The sequence below is a fragment of the Pezoporus occidentalis genome, unplaced genomic scaffold (assembly GCF_034315485.1).
Source record: "Pezoporus occidentalis ecotype Australia unplaced genomic scaffold, CSIRO_AGI_Poc_V1 ctg86, whole genome shotgun sequence".
NCBI lineage: Eukaryota > Metazoa > Chordata > Aves > Psittaciformes > Psittacidae > Pezoporus > Pezoporus occidentalis.
The window spans coordinates 9,321,305-9,341,478 of NW_026916220.1; the positions used below are offsets into that span (position 1 = coordinate 9,321,305).

General features: G+C 38.5%; 1 protein-coding gene across 1 annotated transcript in view; it reads left to right on the forward strand.

Annotated features, from left to right (window-relative positions):
- The window catches only part of SVEP1 (sushi, von Willebrand factor type A, EGF and pentraxin domain containing 1), a 133,307-nt gene that overhangs the window by 19,451 nt on the left and 93,682 nt on the right, over window positions 1–20,174 (forward strand). The window contains exon 3 of the mRNA XM_062604470.1: window positions 762–938. Coding sequence (XP_062460454.1) covers window positions 762–938 — 177 coding nt within the window. The remainder of the gene's footprint in view (window positions 1–761; window positions 939–20,174) is intronic.

Genomic DNA, 20,174 nt, shown 5'->3' on the forward strand with positions numbered 1-20,174 from the left:
TAAATACAGTTTATGACCTTATACATTCAATAAAACTGGAAAGAGCGAGGGGTGGAAAAGGAGTTTTGACTATGGTTTTATCCTTTTTTAGACTACTGTATTCTAAAAAAAAAGTTCTTCCTGAAAACTAGAATAAGTTTAAATTAGCAAGTGAAACACATGACTAGACCTTCGTTTGAAAGCCAGTGCTGCTTGTTTGAGACTTAGAACGTCTATCAGACTAGCCATTAGCATTTATTTGCCACATGTAATCTTTAAAAGTATGCGACTTTTACATAAGTAGGTTGCTTTACTGCCATTCTGTTTGTTCCAGGTAAAGTTTAATGTGAATGTGCCAAAGGAAAGTGTTTTGTTTTTTAATAATGGCCTACTGGTTATACATGGCATGACCAAATGCTTTCCTGGTACCAAAGGTGGCATTGACCAAAGCTGGGAGAAGCTGTCTCAGCAGCTTCTTTTGGGAGTAAGACTGCATTCTGGCAGTGTTAGTCTAAAACAAAGCTGGGTGAGAAAGTTTGAGGATCTTTGCACCATGGATTTCAGTGAGCATTTTACAGGAATAGAAACACCAATTTTTTTTTCTTTACATTTTGAATATAATAAGGCTCAGCTTCATGTTGCCATTGCTAGTGCTAGAGCTGGAACCTAAGGTGATTAAGAAATGTTTCACTAACAACATAATGTGAGGCTGTGGGAGGACTTTTGATTGGATTTTTTTTTAATAAATTGATTATAAATAATTGATAAATAAATTGTTTCAGACCTGCCTTCTGGCAGCTATATCCAAGAAGATATCTCGCACTGTTCATATCTCTGTGAGGCAAATGAAAACTGCTGCGACATCATGGCAAGCTGTAAATGCGGCACTCACACTGGCCAGTTTGAGTGCATCTGTGAGAAAGGATACTATGGGAAAGGACTACAACATGAATGCACAGGTGAGTCTCATGTCTTAGTGCTTGGGTTTCTCTCTGTGGCTTGATTTCATGGCTAATCTAGTTGGGAGTGAAAAGCTGTTTTGGGTTATGGCTATGAACCTGGATAAGAATGCATTTGAGGCTGTTGAAAAACTCTTATCTGACTGAAGACATAGGATAGCTCTAGCAGTCAAACTTGTCTTGTACCTTGTCTCCAGCAGTAGCCAAAAGAGATGCACAGGAAAGAGGCAAATGTTCTGACACATTAAAACTGTGAGAGCCTAAAACACAGCTCACCAACAGTTTTGTCAGTAGAGTTTACTGAATCTGAGGTAATGTGTTTTTGCACTCAAATGCTCTTAGTAAATTTTTCCTTAGTGAATTTTGCTGACCACTTTTTGAACTTTCATAAACTTTCCTGTTTGGACAGGGGCTAAATGTGTGGACCTTTGCAGGATAAATCCTTGGAGAAACTTCCAGTAAACTAAATGTTCTTTAATTCTCTCATGTTGACTTTCAGTTACTATGGAGGAAAAAGACTTGTGGGTCACTAAATAGAAACTTGTTATCACATCTTGCTGAGATTGTTGTTGTTACTGCTTTTTGGATGTGTCCTGTTATGAGTATGAATTCAAAGTCTACAGCTGAAATAGCAGCAATATACAACTCTTTATGGTCAGAGAAGGTATGCAGGTTTTATCCAACCCTGTTGATTTCTCTAGGACAGAAGTTTCAAAATTGTTAGGGTGTATCTGAACTCTTAAATTTGTTATGTGAGCTGGACAAAAGGAGTGCTTAAAATCAAGTATTTCTCAATGAGAAGGAAAATACAGTATTTATATTCATCCTTTTGTATTTGTGCATTCTCAGTTATATTCTACAGGTAACAGATCTCTTGAGTTTTTTCCTCATAAGACCTGAACTACCTTCAGTGGATATATAGACCATGGTTGTATAGCTGTTTGTGAGGGCCATACTGCTTTTTTAAATGTCATTTTCATTACATGTAGAGAGTCTCTTGATGTAAATTGTAAGACTTGGTAGTTCTGTTCAGAGAACAGACACAGGCAGGTTTGTGACTAGAAGCTGAAGAACTTCAGGAGAAGGTTTAATGGAGACTGTGATGGCTGTGTGCCTGTACAGGGAGGATTATAAGGATACACTGAGGGATCCAGACATGATAAGCACATGATGAGGGAAAAGTCACGTCTGTCACCACAGCGGGATCAGAGATACCCCAGTGTTTGTGTTGGGAAGTTGACCAGTACTATTATACTTCCTGACAATTATCACTTTTAATTCCCCTTGTACCTCTGGAGCATCTTTTCTTTGTCTTGTATTAAGGTAAGTAGGTGAGCAGGAATTCATTGGCGTTTCAGTGCAACGTGGGTAGAGGAATGTAATTAATGTCAGCACCAGCACACTAGATCAAAATTCTGTTTTATGTGAGCGGGTGCAGCTTCCTTATGTGCTAAATTAAGTGAATGAAGATCTGCTTCTATTTTGCTTATTTTCAGTTGTAATTCTAATTTGGTTCAGACAAAATAATATTTTCATAGTAATTTTTTCTTTTGTAATTGAAGTAAATTTCCTTCCCTTCAAGTGCACTAGTAACCTATTACCCCTTCAAGTGCACTAGTAACCTATTCCACCTCCAATGCACTAGTAAGCTATTGAACAAATTAAACACATCATTTCTGCTGGTGTCTGAGCTTGTATCATTTAATGCTGTTTTAAGCTATTCCTAAAGATAGCAATCGTTTTAGAGTTACCGTTTCTACATGAAAGGATCTTTTGATAGGGTGAGCATAGCTTTCATGTCTCACTAAGAAGGATAAAGTACCATTTTCTAAATTGTACTTTGCAAATGCAGAGGAAGGTTTCATTCTGACATCATCAGCAGGTGCTTCTAATAAAAGGTGTTGGTATTAAATACACTGCAAATAAGCTGATAATTGCAGCCATCTGGTACATATGTGAAGATAACTGAAGATGCATATACATGTATTTCAGGAAGAAGTTGATGTGAGTAACTCAAGCTTGTTCTTTGAAATATGTCTGCTGCTCAGCTATTGTATTCTTCTTTAAGACATACAGAAACAAGGCAACGTGTTCTTTAAAGGAAAACCAGCATGTTTTGGAATCTTTTATTCTGAAAAAGATTCCAACCTTTTTTTTAACGTTTCCCAGCTGAGCACAGCTGTGTATTTGTAAAGCATAAGGAATCTTAGGAACACATCTTAACTTGTCTTCAATGTATAATGTGGAGAAGGACTTTTGGCAAGTTTACAGCGACAGGACTTACATTTTAATTGGACTCCTTTTAGCTTTTGATTGGTTAAACTTGCAGATACTCTACTAGCCTATGTTTACTTAATACAGTAAGGCTTTTTTAAAGCGTTCTCTATAAGATGGGAGACTATTCTTCTGCAGCACATCTGTTCTTGTTACTAATTTGGTTATTTTCTGATGTTATTTTTGGTATGCTCATGTTCCTACACATTATACCACTTTACTGTTGTTTATGGTTTTAAATGTGAGGTATCAGAATAACTATGCAAAAATTGTAAGAGTTCTTTACTTTCCTAATTACCTGAGACACCCTAGAAAGCTTCTGTAGAACAAAATAGGAGCCACAAGCTTTGTGCCAAAAAGCAGAAATTGGCTTCAATGTCCACCTTCTGTTCTTTGTAACGTTGATGATGTGCCACAGAAGGAAGAACAGACTGACTGTTCTCGTACTTTAAAAAGCAAACCAAACAAAAGCTTCTTGGCCCATACTAGGAGCCTCATGCAGCCAGAGACATCTGCGACAATTGCGAGAAAGGAAGGGAGGAAGAGGAATACAGAGGTAGAACAAGTATTAAGAGTATTAAGACTACATAAACACCTCCTTTTCAATAACACTTCACTTTTTCTTCTCCTTCCTTTCCTTGATTGCAAATGTTACGTTTCAAACTAGAGACAACCAGACAAAAATACAGAATTCAGCAAAAATAAACATAGAGTGGTTTGGGTTGGAAGGAACCTTAAGAATCATCCAGTTCCAACCCCCCTGCCATAGGCTCTTGGGTTGGATGACGATTCATGATGATGCAACTGAAGGATGATACCCACCATGTTCATCTCATCAGGTACCTCCCAAGGAACACCACCGTTACTGAGGTCAGGAAACTTGTCTTACAGCCACTAGTTTCTTTTATCTAACATGTGGACCCCATTTTTGCAGCACAAGGTATCCATGATATGCAGCTGGCAGGGCAGAACTAGTAAATGAAATACTTCTAGTATATGCTAACTCTTTCTTCTTTTGTTTATTTTTGGTCCACTACTTGGGTATAATTATTGAAGTGTAGAATGTCACCACATGTATGAGCATTCACTTGGTTACCTATGCTTTGATTTAGGAGTATACAGCATATCAGTTATCATCTGCACAGCCACTAGAGCAACAGTTTTGCCTGCAGAACAGCACATGGATTACATCTATAATGAGCTTTTAAATGAAAACTCAAATCATGTGAAAATTTTACTTTTTTTAACAAATTTTAATTCAGAACATATTTACTGAAAAGGTTTCAAACTTCGAGGAAATGTTGGGTCCAGCAAGGCAGGGAAGATTCACATTTTGTGGTTTCTTGCATTTTGGACCCAGTTTTCAGCTGAGCATTTTTTTCCATGAGGTTTTCAATATTGTTTGTATGAGAATGAGAAACAAAACCTGATGTTCATGAGTTTAATAGCTTTCTAGTTAGACAGGAAGAATCTTAATTCCAGTTGTGATTCCTATGGCTTAGTCAAAGAAAGCTAAACATCTCTTCTGCCATCCTGTGTCTTTCCTCCATTCCCTTTTATATGAGCTTCTATCATGCTGGAAGCTGAGTCACCCTTTCTTAATATTCCTTTTCAGAGGTGTTTCGTTAGCTACCCTTTACGAGTTACTGGCTTAATGAAGCTCCGGCACCCATTCTACATTTGTCATGCTGTACGCAGAAATCTTAGCTAAATTTACAAGATCCCTCTAAGCCCCAAGACATCCAGAGTTTACAACACATATCATAACATAGGCTGTACTCTTCAGCAGGTGCTTGTAATGGTTCTGGCAGTGCCATTTCATGTTTTCATCTATTAAATCCACCTCTTAAAACTTTACAGGAGTTTGTTTTGGTTCCTCTTCTGTCTTCTGTTTTTAAGTTCTAAATCAGAAAAATACTCTTTAATTCTACCATAGCTATCACTGAAAGAAGTCTTCTGAGGCCTACAGAAAACTGGCAATTGAAGAATCTCCTTGAGGAAAATGCAAAATGGTTACTAGTGTCTTACCTTGTGCCACATAAAGCTGCAGGTCTTGGTTACCAGAAAGAAGAAAGCAAATAAAACTTCTAAACAAGGATGCATTGGAAGAACTTGGATTATAATTGAGCAAGGAAGTTAGGATGTACATGCTTAATTAATGCTTACAAAACCTGAGCAATTTGGAGAGACTTGCAGTTGGACTTAACTATTGTTAAGACAAAGAGCTTGACTGGAGAGTCCTGTTAGTGATTTTCCCCTTTTGCCTAACACCTTTCTAATCACAGGCCCCATTCTGTGACCCCTGTGGGGGATGAGATTCCTTTGTATATTTTACCCTTTTTATTTGTAATTTGTTTAAATAATGCTTCTCCCAAGCGGAGGCTTCTTCTGTTGCAGCCTCTCTTTAGTGGCTTTTTGTCAGTGATAATATGCAAAGGTTCTGTTATGAGTATACTGTGTGTGTTAAAATGACTCACTGTCACGTAAGGAGAAGAGCAAATAAGAAATTAGGGATGTAAAGCAAGAGGGAGAATGCAAAATACCCATGACTAAGCAACAGTGAATTGATGCCTAATTAATACTGGCAAAAACATTCCTTGCTGTCATTCTGTGTACTTTTTCTGTTTCTTATAAATCTTATTTGATTTGTTATGGGTGACAATTTGAGCAGAACATCATGACCGTTAAGTGCAGAAGAAATGTAAATTAGTGTTTTTCTAGTGAGGATATCATAATATGATGAGTAAGTACAGGAGAAATGTAAATTGATCTGGTTTTCCACTGGAGGTACTGGAAGACAAGTGGATAAAGAAGGTTTGTATGGGAAGCAAGTGCTACAGACAAGGCTATGGAAGTTTAGTAGGTTAATTATATTTTAAAAAAATCTTTTCTTATGACTTAAAAACATAATGCAAAAGCATTCATAATTGCTGTTTGCATAAAGAGTGAAGAAAAAGGCATTTACAGTTATTTTGTGTGGAAAATAAATACATCTGGAAGCATGCAGAGGTTTCTTTACATTGAAATCTGCTATCTCAAAAAGTTGTCCCAGAAGCACACTATTTCCTGCTTTGCTTTTGGAAATTCAGGTAGGGATTCTCTTGCTTGTTGCTATAGGAAGCAAAACAAAGGGTGGGTGAATGAAGGATTGGGATGCTGCAAGGTTTTTCAAAGTGGAGCAAAAAAATAGAGATAAATTTCTTTGGTTTGGCAATCTAAAAGCATACATTTTCAGCATAATTCAGTAAAATCTTCATGTCAGGATGGTTTCTTTTTTTTGTAGGAATCAGTCTGCCAGAGGTGAATGTTAGTTTGTGTGTCACTACAGTGGTTTTGCTTGCATTTTACATGGCTTCTGACACTAAAATAGTTTGTTTCCCACCTGTACAACCTGCTTTATGAAGATGGGGCATTTCTGGCAGTGGAATTTCTTTTGCTGAGTTTACTCCTTGAAGCCTTCTGACCTTCTACCCAGAAAGTGATACCGAAAAGGTTCCTAATGCACAGTCCGTATGAAGTGATCATAGATTTTGTCAATTACTGAAGTGTTTCTTATGATACTATAAAACCTCTATGATTTGCTTTCCCCATGTGAAGCCTTTGAAGGGAAACAGTAGCAAAACATTTTTTTCTTTTAAGTGTACGTTTTATAATTATAAGTAGGAAAAAAGCCCTGTGGAAATTGGGATTTTATTTTCTTTATTTTGGGATCTAAGTATTCACAACTCAGACTGGTAGAGATCATGCAGACTTGCTTGGGGGTTTTCCTTTGTTTTGGTAGGGGATTGTTGTTTTGTTTGAGATTATGTAAACCTCGTTGTTTCCAAAGTGAAATTTTAAAGATTCAGCCTGTCCAAAAAACTCTTAAGACAGTGACCTGTCCAAGCCATCACAGTAATGTGAAAGTTTTACCATTGAACCAGTGTCTTTACTCACGAAGTTGTAAAGAAGGAGCTTTTTTTTGGTTGATTGAAACAAGTTTTTTCACCTAAATAAGTGAGGTGTGCAGCTACTGGTGTTTTCTTAGTCATAGCTATAGTTTTTATAAGCACATTGAAGTGAATAAAAGTATTTTCAGTGGTATTAATGAGTTTGGATCAAGTCCTTGGAAGTAAGTGACTGTTTTTTCTCTCTTCTCCAGGCCTGAGGTGTCAATTTACGTACATCTTCTGTTGAAAAATAAAAAAATTAACACAATAGCTAATACGGATAATGACATTTCCTTGGTATAGATTTTTTTCTACCCCTGTACCATGTAGCTTGTTTCCTTTGCATTTAAAACTGAACTGTAGCAGAGGAAGGAAACCCTAAAACTAACCAAAAGAAAAGTTTGCTGTGTGTATCAGCACCATTTCTAGGAAACTCTTATAAAATGAAGGTGAAAACCCACATTCAATTTTACGTGTGCAGACCAGGAAACAGAGGTGTATTTCTATGACTGTAGGCAGTATTGAAAAACATCTCATCCTTTCCAGCTAGATATCACCTGAGTCTTTAGAAAAAAGCTTCTGTGCCAAAACAGACTCTTTCTTTTCTATTAAGTATAGAGCTATTTCTGAAATAAATTTGATGAAAAGTTGGAAAGTGATGCACAAGTTACCCTTTTTTCCTTGTCTTGAAAGTGACTTGTCCTGGTCACCTCAGAATGTCATGAAAATAAGACCTCTAGCCAGCACCCGTATGTGCAATTCAAGGAGAAAAATCAGCCATCTGGAGGTCTTGAGAGAAGCAGAAACCGTGCTCTGAATAAAAATAGACATAGGAATAGCATCCAGCTCTCCAGGCTGATCAGACTAAGGCTCTCTCTGGAGCACCCAAGCTGTCCTTTAGTCATGGTATAACCATTGCATACAGCCACCACTATGAAGAAGGTTCCAACTGTAAATACAGCACCAGCTAGGTTTAGCCTTTAGTTAAATGACTGTAAAACCTTTACTGTTGAGCCTGAGCTTTGCATCGAGTCTCTAGACAGAATAAAAAGCAGGCTCTCTTAAGTTCATTGAGATTTTTATGCTTTGAAAACTTCCTCTTCCAGCTGTGCAGTCCCTGGTGAAGTGGTGGTTTACAAACTTTGTGCTGAACATGTCTTCCTTAGCTGCCTGAAACACTCGTCAGCCAGTTGTCACAGTCTTTTAAACAATTAAGGCTCATACCATTTTAGCATAGGCTTTTGATAAGCCTTTGACTGGTCTTGCAGATTTGAGAATAATTTTCAGGACTGGGACTTTCATCATACCAGGCACTTACTCGAATAATTGTCTGTCCATTGAATCCCTTAATGAAACAGTTTTTACTCTAACATTCTTTGTTTACCCCTATGGATTACATGGTGTCATCTTGCCTTTACTACCTTTTCAGAAACACATAGCCAGGATGTTTTCGTGGACACATGTGCACGCTTATTATTCCTGAACTTGTGCCAGTTTCACAAATTAAAAACAGGCATCTTCCCATTCTGTGAGCCTGTGAGCAGCTTTTGTCTTAGAGAGGAAAAAACTACAATTCTTGAAAGGGTGCATCAGTGATAAAATAAGATGGGAGTATTCAGCAAAGAGTTTTAATTACAAAAATTATAAGAGAGGTTAAAAGACTTGGAGCTTAATTAACTGTTTTATCTTTAGTGGCTCTTTAAGGCTCCAAAGCATCACTTTCAAGTATGAAAGTCATTTCCAGGATGTAATTCATGCTACAGTTAACTCAGGTTTAGCTTTAGAGCCTGTGCCTATGAGGTTGTGCACTTATCGGGACTCCTAGCATCCTTAAATTGCTCCCACAAATTGTCAAAGTTGATTCATTTAAGTAGACTGGAGCATAGTGCTCTTAATGTGATTAAATCTGACAGTCACTGTGACTGTGTTTGGGTTTTGATGGATTGTAATGGTGTGTTTGTAACTTAGTCAAACAAATTTGACTCTTGGCACTCAGAATCAGTTTCCAGTTGAACAGAGTGTAGGAATATTTTCATTTTATTTTTTAAAATCCTTGTGCTGTGATATTCACTCTACCCAGTCCAGTGAATACTGCAGATTGTGTTCTCTGTAAGAATGAGTACTGTTCTTTTCGACATTTTAGACAAATTATCTACATCTCTTCCAATCTGAAGCAAGTATTTTGTATAAAACGCAGTTTGCATCACTTTGCATGTGTTCAGAGATAGTCATCTCGTAGTTGCCTTGGGTTTACTGAAAGGGAGATATAGAAGCAAAGGTGCACAAAGCTCATCATGTTGTAATATACAGTTAGGTAAGTCATACATTTGCAGATTTTGACCTGAACAAAGTCTTTCAAGGGATATTTATCTGAGAAGCAATATAGATGTGCCTTCCACTACATTCTGTCCATTTGGCTGCTACCATCATAAAAGAGTAAAGACAGTAGTGAGAAGGGATGAGATGGCTTTTCTGTTGCCTCTCCTTTTCAGTCCTGTCCAGCTGACTTCTCTGTGCTCTCTGTGGAAAATCATCTGGCAGGTTCTTCAGATCATTTCACAATCTCTTCCAGGGAAGAAGCCCTTTCCCTCAGTCCTCTGCAGCTATGCTCCTCAATTCCTCCTGCTGTGCACATTCTCTGTTTCTTCAGCCACTGGGGTCCAGAAGTACTTCAGACTCTAGTATCACTCCAGAAAAGGCAGTGAGCAGCAAGAAGAATATGCTGGAAAAAACACCATGATGAGAAGGGGGCAAAAGCCCACTCATCTTGGAGCAGAATTAGGGCAAATAGTTTGCAGACACTTTATGATGATCTTAATCTATCTGCCAGATACTCAACAGCCAGAAGGGATGGGAGCAGTTTGGTCTGCTGTCTTGACAGCAGCCTTGTTTTCTTCTGTCACTCTAAAACCTACTACAGATGGCTCAACCTTCTCACCCAGAAACAGTGCTGCCTGCATCGTGGAGTGTGGCTGTGTCCCTTGGGAATGAAAAAGCAGCACCACAGATCAGTTCCATCAAACAGGAAATTGGTTTCTCATGGTTTTGCTGGTGTTTTGATGAAAACAGAAATCAGGACTCAGCACAGAAATGGGAACCTCTTCAGGCCAAAACCCTAGGGTTTAATTTGTTACCATGCAAAATAAAGCCAGACCAGCAACTCACATTTCCAATGCAGATGTTTTAGTAGAGCTGACATCTGAAGGTAGTTTGAGGAGTTGAATTTTCCTCCCTAGTCTGAAATTTATTAAATATGAAGTGTTTTCCTCCACGAGAAAGGGAAGAATGAATGAACCTGGGGTAGCGGGGGGGTTGGAGTTGGGAAAGATTAATTTTATAGAAGAGTCTGTAATGTAGTTAATCAAATAGTCTAATTGTAATTACATCATTTAGTTATAGTATGGACATGACAGCTTTGAAACAAAACCCAATAAAATTAAGCACTAAGTGGCAGTTTTTCATTAGTGTAAAGCATAGAAGAATGGCAAAATAGCCATCTGTGTAGGTGTGTACAGCTGTACTGATTTTACACAGAGCTGCACCTTATTGCAAGAGCCCAATATCTGGGTCCTTCTTTTGACCAGGAGGCAAATCTGCTGGGTGGTTTGTTGTTTTTTTTTTGTTGTTGATTTATTTGTTGTTGTGTTTTTTTTTTTTTTTTTTGTGAGAGCAAAAGAAACATTCTGGTGATAGCTAAAAAAAAAAGGTAGATTTTTGGCCCAAAAAGTTTAAAAGATGTACCCTTGTGAATGCCATAGTAAATAGCCATACAGTGTTTCCATCTCCTTGTAGCACATAGTTTGTTTCTCAGACAAGGATGTCTGAAGGATGTCAGAGCTTTCCTACGTTGTGGCTGCTAATGCTGCTTGGCATTGATTTCACAGATTATTGCTATTAATTCCAGCCCATTTGTTGGTTAGGGCTTCGCAAAATAGCCCAGAGTGAAACATTTCTATTACTATTGTCAGGCTGCCCTTTAGCTCAGCTTTTATGGCAGAAAAGTGCTTGCTATGTTCCGAGTTCCCCCAGAAAAACTCTTATCTAGACATATACATAGGTGGTGTTAAAAACTAGATAGACATAGACACAGGAAACTTGTGAAACACAGAAACACCTACATCTACACAGGCTGAGAATACTCTAAGTCACATTCATTTAAAGGCATATTTATATTCTGAGTTTAATGTCTGTTCCCTGGAGTTTTGAATGAAAATGTTGACCTGTTCCTGTGTTTTCTCTCCCTGTCCCTAATTTCGTGCTTTGTCCATCTGCTGTCCTCAGAGCATCATGTGAAGCCTCCATAGGCCTGGGAGCAGCAGTCTGTTGAATCCTGCTACTTTAACTTTAGCATCATAGGAGACAAGCCCAATGCATCTAACAGCAGCAACAGTGTGTGTGCTCACTTTGAGAGTCCAGGCCAGTGTAGAAGTACTCCAGCTAACTAGTTTAAATCTGTATCTTTTTTGCATCTGTGGCACAGAGGTGCCATAGGTCTCAAGACAGAAGGTATGGAAGACAAGTTTGCCTGCAGGAATATGAAGTGCTGCAGAAGTGGCTCTTTCAAGTAACTTGGCAAACCTTGTGGTTATACACCAGAAGACCTGCTAAGCTGGTGTTTCTTTTGGACTACCCTTATTATGTATGTCACAGAGGCATTAGTTTGTGCCTCTGTGACATACATTAGTTTGTTACATTAGTTTGTTACCTAAATATGCTCTGATCCTCTAGCCCTATTTCTGTTGTCAGCTTGTCAAAGAATATCACCTGAAATGCAAATACCCAATTCCCCACTTTTCAGAGTCTAAGCCTTTGCCCCAACATAGTAAGGACCAAATGTGCAGTCAGTTGGAAATCCCTTCAATTTCTATGTCATTGTGAATTGTAGAGGAGTAACACACATATATAAAATTTGCTCTCTTTTATTTCTGAATGGAAATTCAAAACACAATACCTTACAAAATACAACACCAATTTTTAAAACATGGCATTCGGTGAACAGCCATGTTTTTCACAGTTAGCCAAAAACACTTCACGGAATTGTCCCAGTGGCAGTGCAAGAGTGGTTGTTAGGTTGTGGCACAGGAGTACACAGAGGCAAGGATTCTTCACTAGTGACTTGATTTCAGCATGTATGGCTGTATTCATGTATGTCTTTTTTAGGCAGACCAGTAGCTCACTTTGTGCCCACAGTCCAAACCCATGAGAACAGAAGTAATGTGATCATAAAAAAATGGACAGAGAAGGACCTGGCTCAGACACACAGGCACCCTCTGCCAGTATCGCTTTACTGTACCAGTAGCTGAGGGTTCATGAGTACCTTTTCCACTACTTAGGAGCAATGCTCCTTGTCAGTCCTCATCCATAATAACAGCTCTCCTAGCCTAGGTGTCGCAGTTTTTCAGTAGCTGTCTGGGCCCTTTTCACTGTGTCACAGGCAGAAAGGCAACTTGCACTTTAAAAACATCTGGGAAGCCCCTTATTGTCTTCTTGTTTCCCCACTTCTTTTTACTTACCTATCCCCCAAGATGCAGGTGATGCATTACAGCTGTTACTTGTCTGGATTTTACCTCAAGGCAAAAGCACAGACAAGTACAAGGTCTGTGAATGAGATGCTTCACAAAGTTGTCTGTAATGTCTTAAATTTCACTCCCAGTGATGTTAGAGATTGATTGATTCTCAGTACTTTTAAGGTCAGTTTTGGTAGGCTTCCTACACTGAAAGTGTAGTGCCTGATACATTCCGATGTCAGAGAGGTAGTTTGGCATTTGTCGCTTGCGTCTCTCAATGGTTCACAGTCTGCAAAAGTGGAAGAAATCAGGCAAGAATTTGCCTCCAGCTCAGGAAAAACTGGGATATTCTTAGCATCAATTATCTTGTGAACGTAACCTAATTGTAATCAAGTGCTGTTTCAGAATACATTTTCTAGCTAAATTTTGGTGGTTTAACAATCATAAGTTTTAGGTCCCTTAAGGAGTGATGTAATCATTATTGCTACTTACTTTTTAAAAAAATTATATATTTATTTTGCTTAAGGTTGCAATTAAGAATGTTCCTTCCTTATTCTCCATCTCTGTGGGTATACATGGCCATGTTTATGGCAGAAGAGATCAGAAAAACAGCATGCATTTAGACAAGAGGGCAGGACCGGAAACGTGGCAGACTTTTTTCCTCCCAAAACGTGCAAAGGATTTTGCTGCCCTTTAGGAGAAGAACAAGTGACTCTGTTTCATCAAGGTCAAAAAAATTCCCCTGAAGCTGAGGATAAAGAAGTGGGGGACAGAGCACAGTTCGCTTTGGTGGGCAGAGAGGCTGAGTACCTGACAGTTCGAGAAAGAATCTTACTCTGGTGTTACCTTGCTCCATTTTTGGCAGCAGCAGCAGGCTATTTCATTCTCTTTTACTATACCTGCCCTTCAGTAAAGCCTTTGGATGTTACAAGTTGCTACTTTAGCATATGTTTGCTCAATTATGATAGCAAGAAGGGGCCTTTCAAACATGAATCACTAGCAAGTGATTCCCACTTAGTGGGAGAATCCTGCGTTGCTGATGTCTGGTCTTCACAGAGTGGCTAAGGGATGGAGAACACATTAGTGCTGTTGTGTGGAGGATGCAGAAGTGTTCTTCAGAAATGTTTCAGTGCAGTTTCTTCACAGAAGGAAGCTTTGCTAGACTGAGGACTAAGACTGTGTGTTTGGTTGTGGTACTGTAACGGTTTGTTTTTTTTTACCTTTAATCTTTTTTACCATCTCTAATGCAGTAGTAAAGTTTACTTTGTTGACAGTTACTTAGATTCATCTCAAATCTAAGATGACCCTTTGCTTGCAGCTGGCATTGCTTTAGCAACAGTCAGATCTGTCCAAAGGACTTCCTTTATATTTTGCAAAGAAATGAGGGGAGAAGGACAAGGGAAAATTGGGGAAATGAAGTGAGAAGCAGTCACTTCTCCAAATGTTTCTTGGGAAAGCAGCAGTTGATAATGAGCACAGTAATCTAGTTGTCTCAGTGCTCTTGCTTTCCATAATGAGACTGTATTTTGCTCTACATATTTAGATAATTTTAAAAGAATTCAGGAGATCATGTCAGCTTCCATAAGAGTTTTGCACGAGGAATAGAAAATGGGATTTATAGCATTTTTCACAGTAAATCGTGGGTATCAGTTGTGATTTCAAGAATGAAGCAGAAACTGTAACAGCTAGATTACAACAATTTACTGAACTCTACACAGGAATAGCTGAGTTGGTTTCACAATATGTAAAAAAATAATTGGCAAAACCACCACTTTTCATTGCCTGATTACTGGCCTGAGCCACTGCATGTGCTTCAGCTCTCTTAAGTTAACTAAAAACTGTCTGACTCCTACTCTGGGCTGCTAAGTAAATAAACATGGAAATAGTGACATATGTTCTCCATCTGCGCAGTCATGTGCTGTATCTTCAGTGCTCAGAAATGTTGCTTAATAGGAGTATAATCACTGTTGTTGAAAAGTATACTTAATGATAAAAATAAGGGATGTGGAAAAGAGGCCAAGTTTGGCACCTAATGCGGTAGTGACAGTTTATTGAGGGTCTGGCAGAAATGGCTTCACTTTCCTGTTTATAATAGCTTTGACTTGCTGCATTCCCCATCTGTGATTCAGCAACTGGAACTACTCTGATCTGCAGAAAAAGGAGACCGAAATAGGTATCTTTCTTTTGTTTTTTTTTTTCCTTTCGTGATCTTATGCTCCAACAGCTGCTGGGAGTGGGTGTTGGAGGCAACAGCAGAAAGGGAGCTTTTCACATTAAAAGAGTTAAATAATTCAGCACAATTCAAGGTTCTGTTAATATTTTGCCAGAGGGCAAATTCACAATTTTTGCCTGAATGAAGAGGAGAAGATCTGAGGATGTGCAGTTTCTGATTCCTCTTGGGTTCCTCATGCAACTTTCTGCTCTTAAGAAAACCAGTTTGCTCCAAGTGAATACTTGGAACAGAAAGTCATTTTTAGTTACGCTTTTAAGTCCCAAGAATCACTGAAGATAAAACTGTGTTCAAGTTGCTGAGTAGGTGAACGCAATGTAAATGAATCTTGAACCACAAGGCCTGCTTTTCACTGCAGAAACCTATCAGTATTGTGAAGGTTGGGGTACACACTTCCAAACCCCAATCCCTTATTTTAGGTTAAAGTGCCTTTGAGGAAGGTGATCTGTTGAGTTAGCCATGTAACATGAGACTTTTGTGCTCTGCTTCTGGAAGAAGGTCTAGGCTCTGCTGAGCAAACAGTCTGATTGTGGTGATTTCAGCATGTCCCAAGTGTTACAGGCAGTGGAGTAGATTCTTGTTTCTGTCCAGCTTCCTCTGGGTGTAGCACATCAGGATTTGTTATGGAAAATATTTTTTTCCTCAGTTCCAGCTCATACTTTCCTCTTTCCACGTAGTTCCCTTTTCCAGTTGTAGATAAAGGAGGACTGTTTCTTGCTTTCTGTTTTGTGCCTCTAACTCATGAAGAAGTTAATTGAGCAGCTCACTGTGCAGCCCAGATGGAGCTCTTTTACTCTAATGATGTGTCTAACTGCCATGACTTGGTATTTGATCTAGGGATAATTTTGGCCCTTTGGGCTTCTAATACCAGCTTGTTAGTCCATCCTGTTAGGGAGGTGATGGATCGGTGGATTTGTTGCTACAATGAGGACTAATGAAAAAGTAAGAAAAAGTATGGAGTGACTTTGCTCATAACATGTGATCCGAATCCCACACTGCAAATGTTCCTTTTCTCAGTCCTTCTTTTTCCTTCATGATGCAGAACCTTTTCTGTCAGCTGAAAGGAAGAGTAATTTCATGCATGGTGTGATAATTGTGCCAAGCCTAGAGAAAACTTGGGCTTCCAGTGCCTGCAGATGACACAGGTACTAGATCTCTGAAACAGGTATTTGCTCATCTATACATAGCACAAAACCTACACAAAGTGCTGGTGTTGTTTTTAATGGAATTACTTTACATCAGCCTGCCTGTATTTTTTTACAGTTTTGTAAAAGCAAAAATTTAATTTTACCGCTAGTATTAAAATGTCAAATAGGGCAGGATGGTGATGCTCCTTTTCAGTGTTTATGTATTAAAATAGCAGGAAGCTATGCAGATATCTAGGGCACTTTGAACAATGCTACTTAGAGTAGCATGTGCTGTCACATCAGCAGTGATCAAGGTTTACTGAGGATGTGTGTCTGTGATTGTGGTGAAGACCATGTCCAGAGAAGCCTGCTGTATAGTAGTTCTGCTCTGAGCAAAGCATTTTCAGAGTTGATTTTATTTCCCCTTTTAAGTAAGAGTCTGATTTCATATGAAGTTTTGGACAGAAAACCTTCACTTGCATGAAAATGAATTAATAAATAATCTCTATTTTCATAACAAACTTCATATAACCAGCTAAGTTATTTTTCCAGAAAGACCTTTTCGTAGTTTCAGAATTTGTTGTATACTTCTAGCACTATACATTTTAGAAATATGCAGGAGCATGAGAACATAAACCAGTATCCAAGCTCTAAAAATCAAAAGTGTTGGCATGAGCTGATACCCATTGCTAATAGGCATGTTTATGTTTGCTTTGGGAATGCCTTCCAAATGCATTACCAAGAGTAGATGTGATGTCTCTGCAAATAGCAAACCTGTAAACACGATCTAAAATGTTGCTGATACTTAAACCAAAAGAGCTTCAGTTCAATGCCATTTCTATGTATACAAATTGCACAAGTTGTCAGGATGCATCTTGTGAACTTTTAACTTGAATGAAACATGGAAAGGCACCCTATTAAGTTATACAGTACATGGAATCAGGATTTCCATTTTTTATTCCTGAGTAAGCCACATGCTTTGAGACAGAGAGAAGTTGTCCTCTGTAAAAGTATATATAGTAGTCTTTATGATTGTAAAACATTTTAAATACTTTAAAAAGTTCTGTATATGAATCCGTTTAAGGCACTCACCATGTTTTTAATGTATAATAGGTGCTTTTTTAAAAAAGGTTTAAAGCTAGGCATAAATGGATTTTCTCTATATTCTCAGTACTGCTGCTATTACCAAGGAGGATTTTTGTAGTCAAAATTATTGCTTTGCAGTAATAATTTCTAAATATGCTAGCCCCATGCCTACCAAAGGATGCTCAGCACAGTTGTGGCTCATGGCCAGACCTCCCTGTGGAAGAAAGTCCGTGTAGGCATCATAACTTTCACAAGCTGTGATAGCTCTTGGGCTTATATTCTTCAGCAGGCAGATTGTTGCCCGCTATGAATGCTTGAGATACTGAGATGGACTGTCTCCTGAGATGGACTGCGTCTCCTTCCAAAAAAATTTCCAGTTCTTCTGCCCCATGGGAGGGGATCTAAAATTCACATTTTAATTGTGAATAAGTTATTTCTGTTGTAGGTTTGTTATAACTTTTTGAAGTGCTCAAAGATCTAGAGCTAGATCACCTAATAGTGTCATTCCAAATGCTGCAGCCTACTTGGTAGTGGAATGTTGCAGTTTTGATGTCTGTAAACTCAATTAAAGGTTTGAATGGACCCCTCCCCCTACATGTCGTGTATAACTATGTATAGAAATAGCTAAACTTCTGACTTGTTTCAACCTGCTTTCCCCAGTAAGAGGAAATTTGTAAATCTAATAAAGAGTTGAAGCAAAAGACATTGAATAGGAACAGAGAAGACATCTAGCTTGTTGAACTGCTAATCATGTTGCTGTGAGAATGATGCTTAAGCAATACTGACAAAGAGCAGATGGATGAGCAGGTTCAGTGCCGTCTGAAATTAATACAGTGCACATACTGGGGATAACAGGAGATATTAAAGAGCTGGAGAACATGCTGAGACTTAGCAGAAATCCTTCCCTGATCCCTACACTTAAAGGCAAGCTCAGGGTTTTCCTTTGCAGTCTTTGTACGAGTCATACATGTCAAATATTGAAATAAAGCCACTCTCTTGCATATTTTTTGTAATCGTAACATGCTTCTAGCTCATGTTTTTTTTTATGGCGCCATACATGTTGCAGACTGTAAAAAGGTGGATTACAGTATCTGCCAAAGGTTTAGATATTTTCTTCTTAGCTTTCCAAAGGCATTTCAGGGGCACAAAGTGCCTCTTTTGACAAACTTACCATATAGGAGATTAAAAAAAAAAAAAACACAAGCCACCACTTTCCCAGATAACTTAAATTTGACAACAAAAGCTGTAACTTCTGAAGGCAGCCTTTACAGTAGAGATCCAGGGTGTGGGAAGTCTTTGAGAAGCAGGCTTAAAGATCTTCATGTGCAGGTACAGTGAGGTACAGTTCAGCGGCTGTGGTAGGGTTTTTTTTGCTAAGTAGAGCAATTTTTGGCTTGTAAATACAGGACAGAAACCCACAACCCTGGTTCATTGTTTGGTTTAGTAAAACAGACTTGAATAATACAGAATCTTGGGGCACATCCTCTGCCAGTGAGGAAGTGCACAAGAAGATGGGAGGAAGCAGAGACAGGACACCTGACCCAAACTAGCCAAAGGGGTATTCCATACCACAGCACGTCATGCCCCATATGTAAACTGGGGGGAGTAACTCAGAAGGCCAAGATTGCTGCTTGGGTTGAGCTGTGTATGGTTTAGCAGGTGGTGAGCAATTGTATTGTGCATCACTTGTGTTCATTGGGTTTTATTCCTCTCCCTCTTTCAACTTTTTTTAAAAACAAAAAACAAAAAACCAACACTTTATTTCAATTATTAAGCTGTTTTCAACTCAGCCCATAGGTTTTACTGTTTTACAATTCTCCTTTCCGTTCCACCAGGGAGCAGGGAGGAGAGTGAGAGCGTGTGTGTACTTTATTTGCTGGTTGGTGTTAAACAACAACAGTGAGAGATGCGGATAGAGGCAGGGTAGAAAGATGCAGCACAAGATAATGCAGTATAACTTCTTTGTGTGTCCTTTCTCATGAAGTGTTTTGCTTCTATTTAGTAAAACAAATAAGCTTTGTGTTCAGGCCCACTCATTGTGGCAAATTTAAAATATTACTGGTGGCAAATACAGCTGCCACAGCACTTGATTCACACACACAAAGGTCAGAAATAATACATTTCTAATATTAGAAATATTTTCTGATTGTCATAGTTTGTCATGTTTTGGTTTGGTTTGGGTTTTTTTTTGCTGTTGCAAAGACACAGTAATCTTAGATGAAGTAAAACAGTGGAAGAGAGACCCCACACCTTCAGGCTGTAGTTTTCTTCCAAGGGCATAATTACGAGTTGAATTTGAGGTTTTGGTGTGGACTATAATTCAAAGTAATTCTAGGCACACACACTGGATCTTTCACAAAGCTTCCAACAAATCAGTAAAAGTTCAAGACCACACATGCCAGGTGAAAGATCCACATAACCAAAAAGTCTCCTGTCCATGTATGTTCAGTAACAAAAAAAAATGAGGAAGAGGAAAAAGAATTGAATACAAACATCCAGTGATCATTGTTTAGAGATTCCATGACTTACAGGTTGCATCATTTTTAGTAGAAACCAGCAAACCAAAATAAGAACAGGTATTCATGGTATATTCTGATTTTGGAACAGATTTGGCACTGAATGTGTTTCCACCTAATTAGTGTTATAAAAAGTAATTACAGTAGCATATAACCAGTTTGATTAAATGGAAAACTAGGTATTCCACATTTAGAAGTTAGGGATTGAGTTACAAAGAATATTTATGTATTTGTGATTTGCATCAAGGTATAATTTCATTTAGGCTTTACCCACATGAGAAAAAATGAGAATTAGAGACTACAACCATCACAATAGTGGTGTATGAATAGAGCTCAGGCTGATGCAGGAGGAAGCAGGATATTGCCTAGCTGATTCCTGCCATATCCTGCAAAAGATAAACCATTAATCAGATCTTTCATTAATATGAAGTGTGGAAAAAGCAGCTCATGCCACGGATTACTTTGTAAATGTAGTTAGTGGGAGAAATTATGCATTAAAGAAAACACAAAATCCCTCAAATTAATCTTTGAAATATATGGACTTTGACTTCCATCTGTCTTACACTG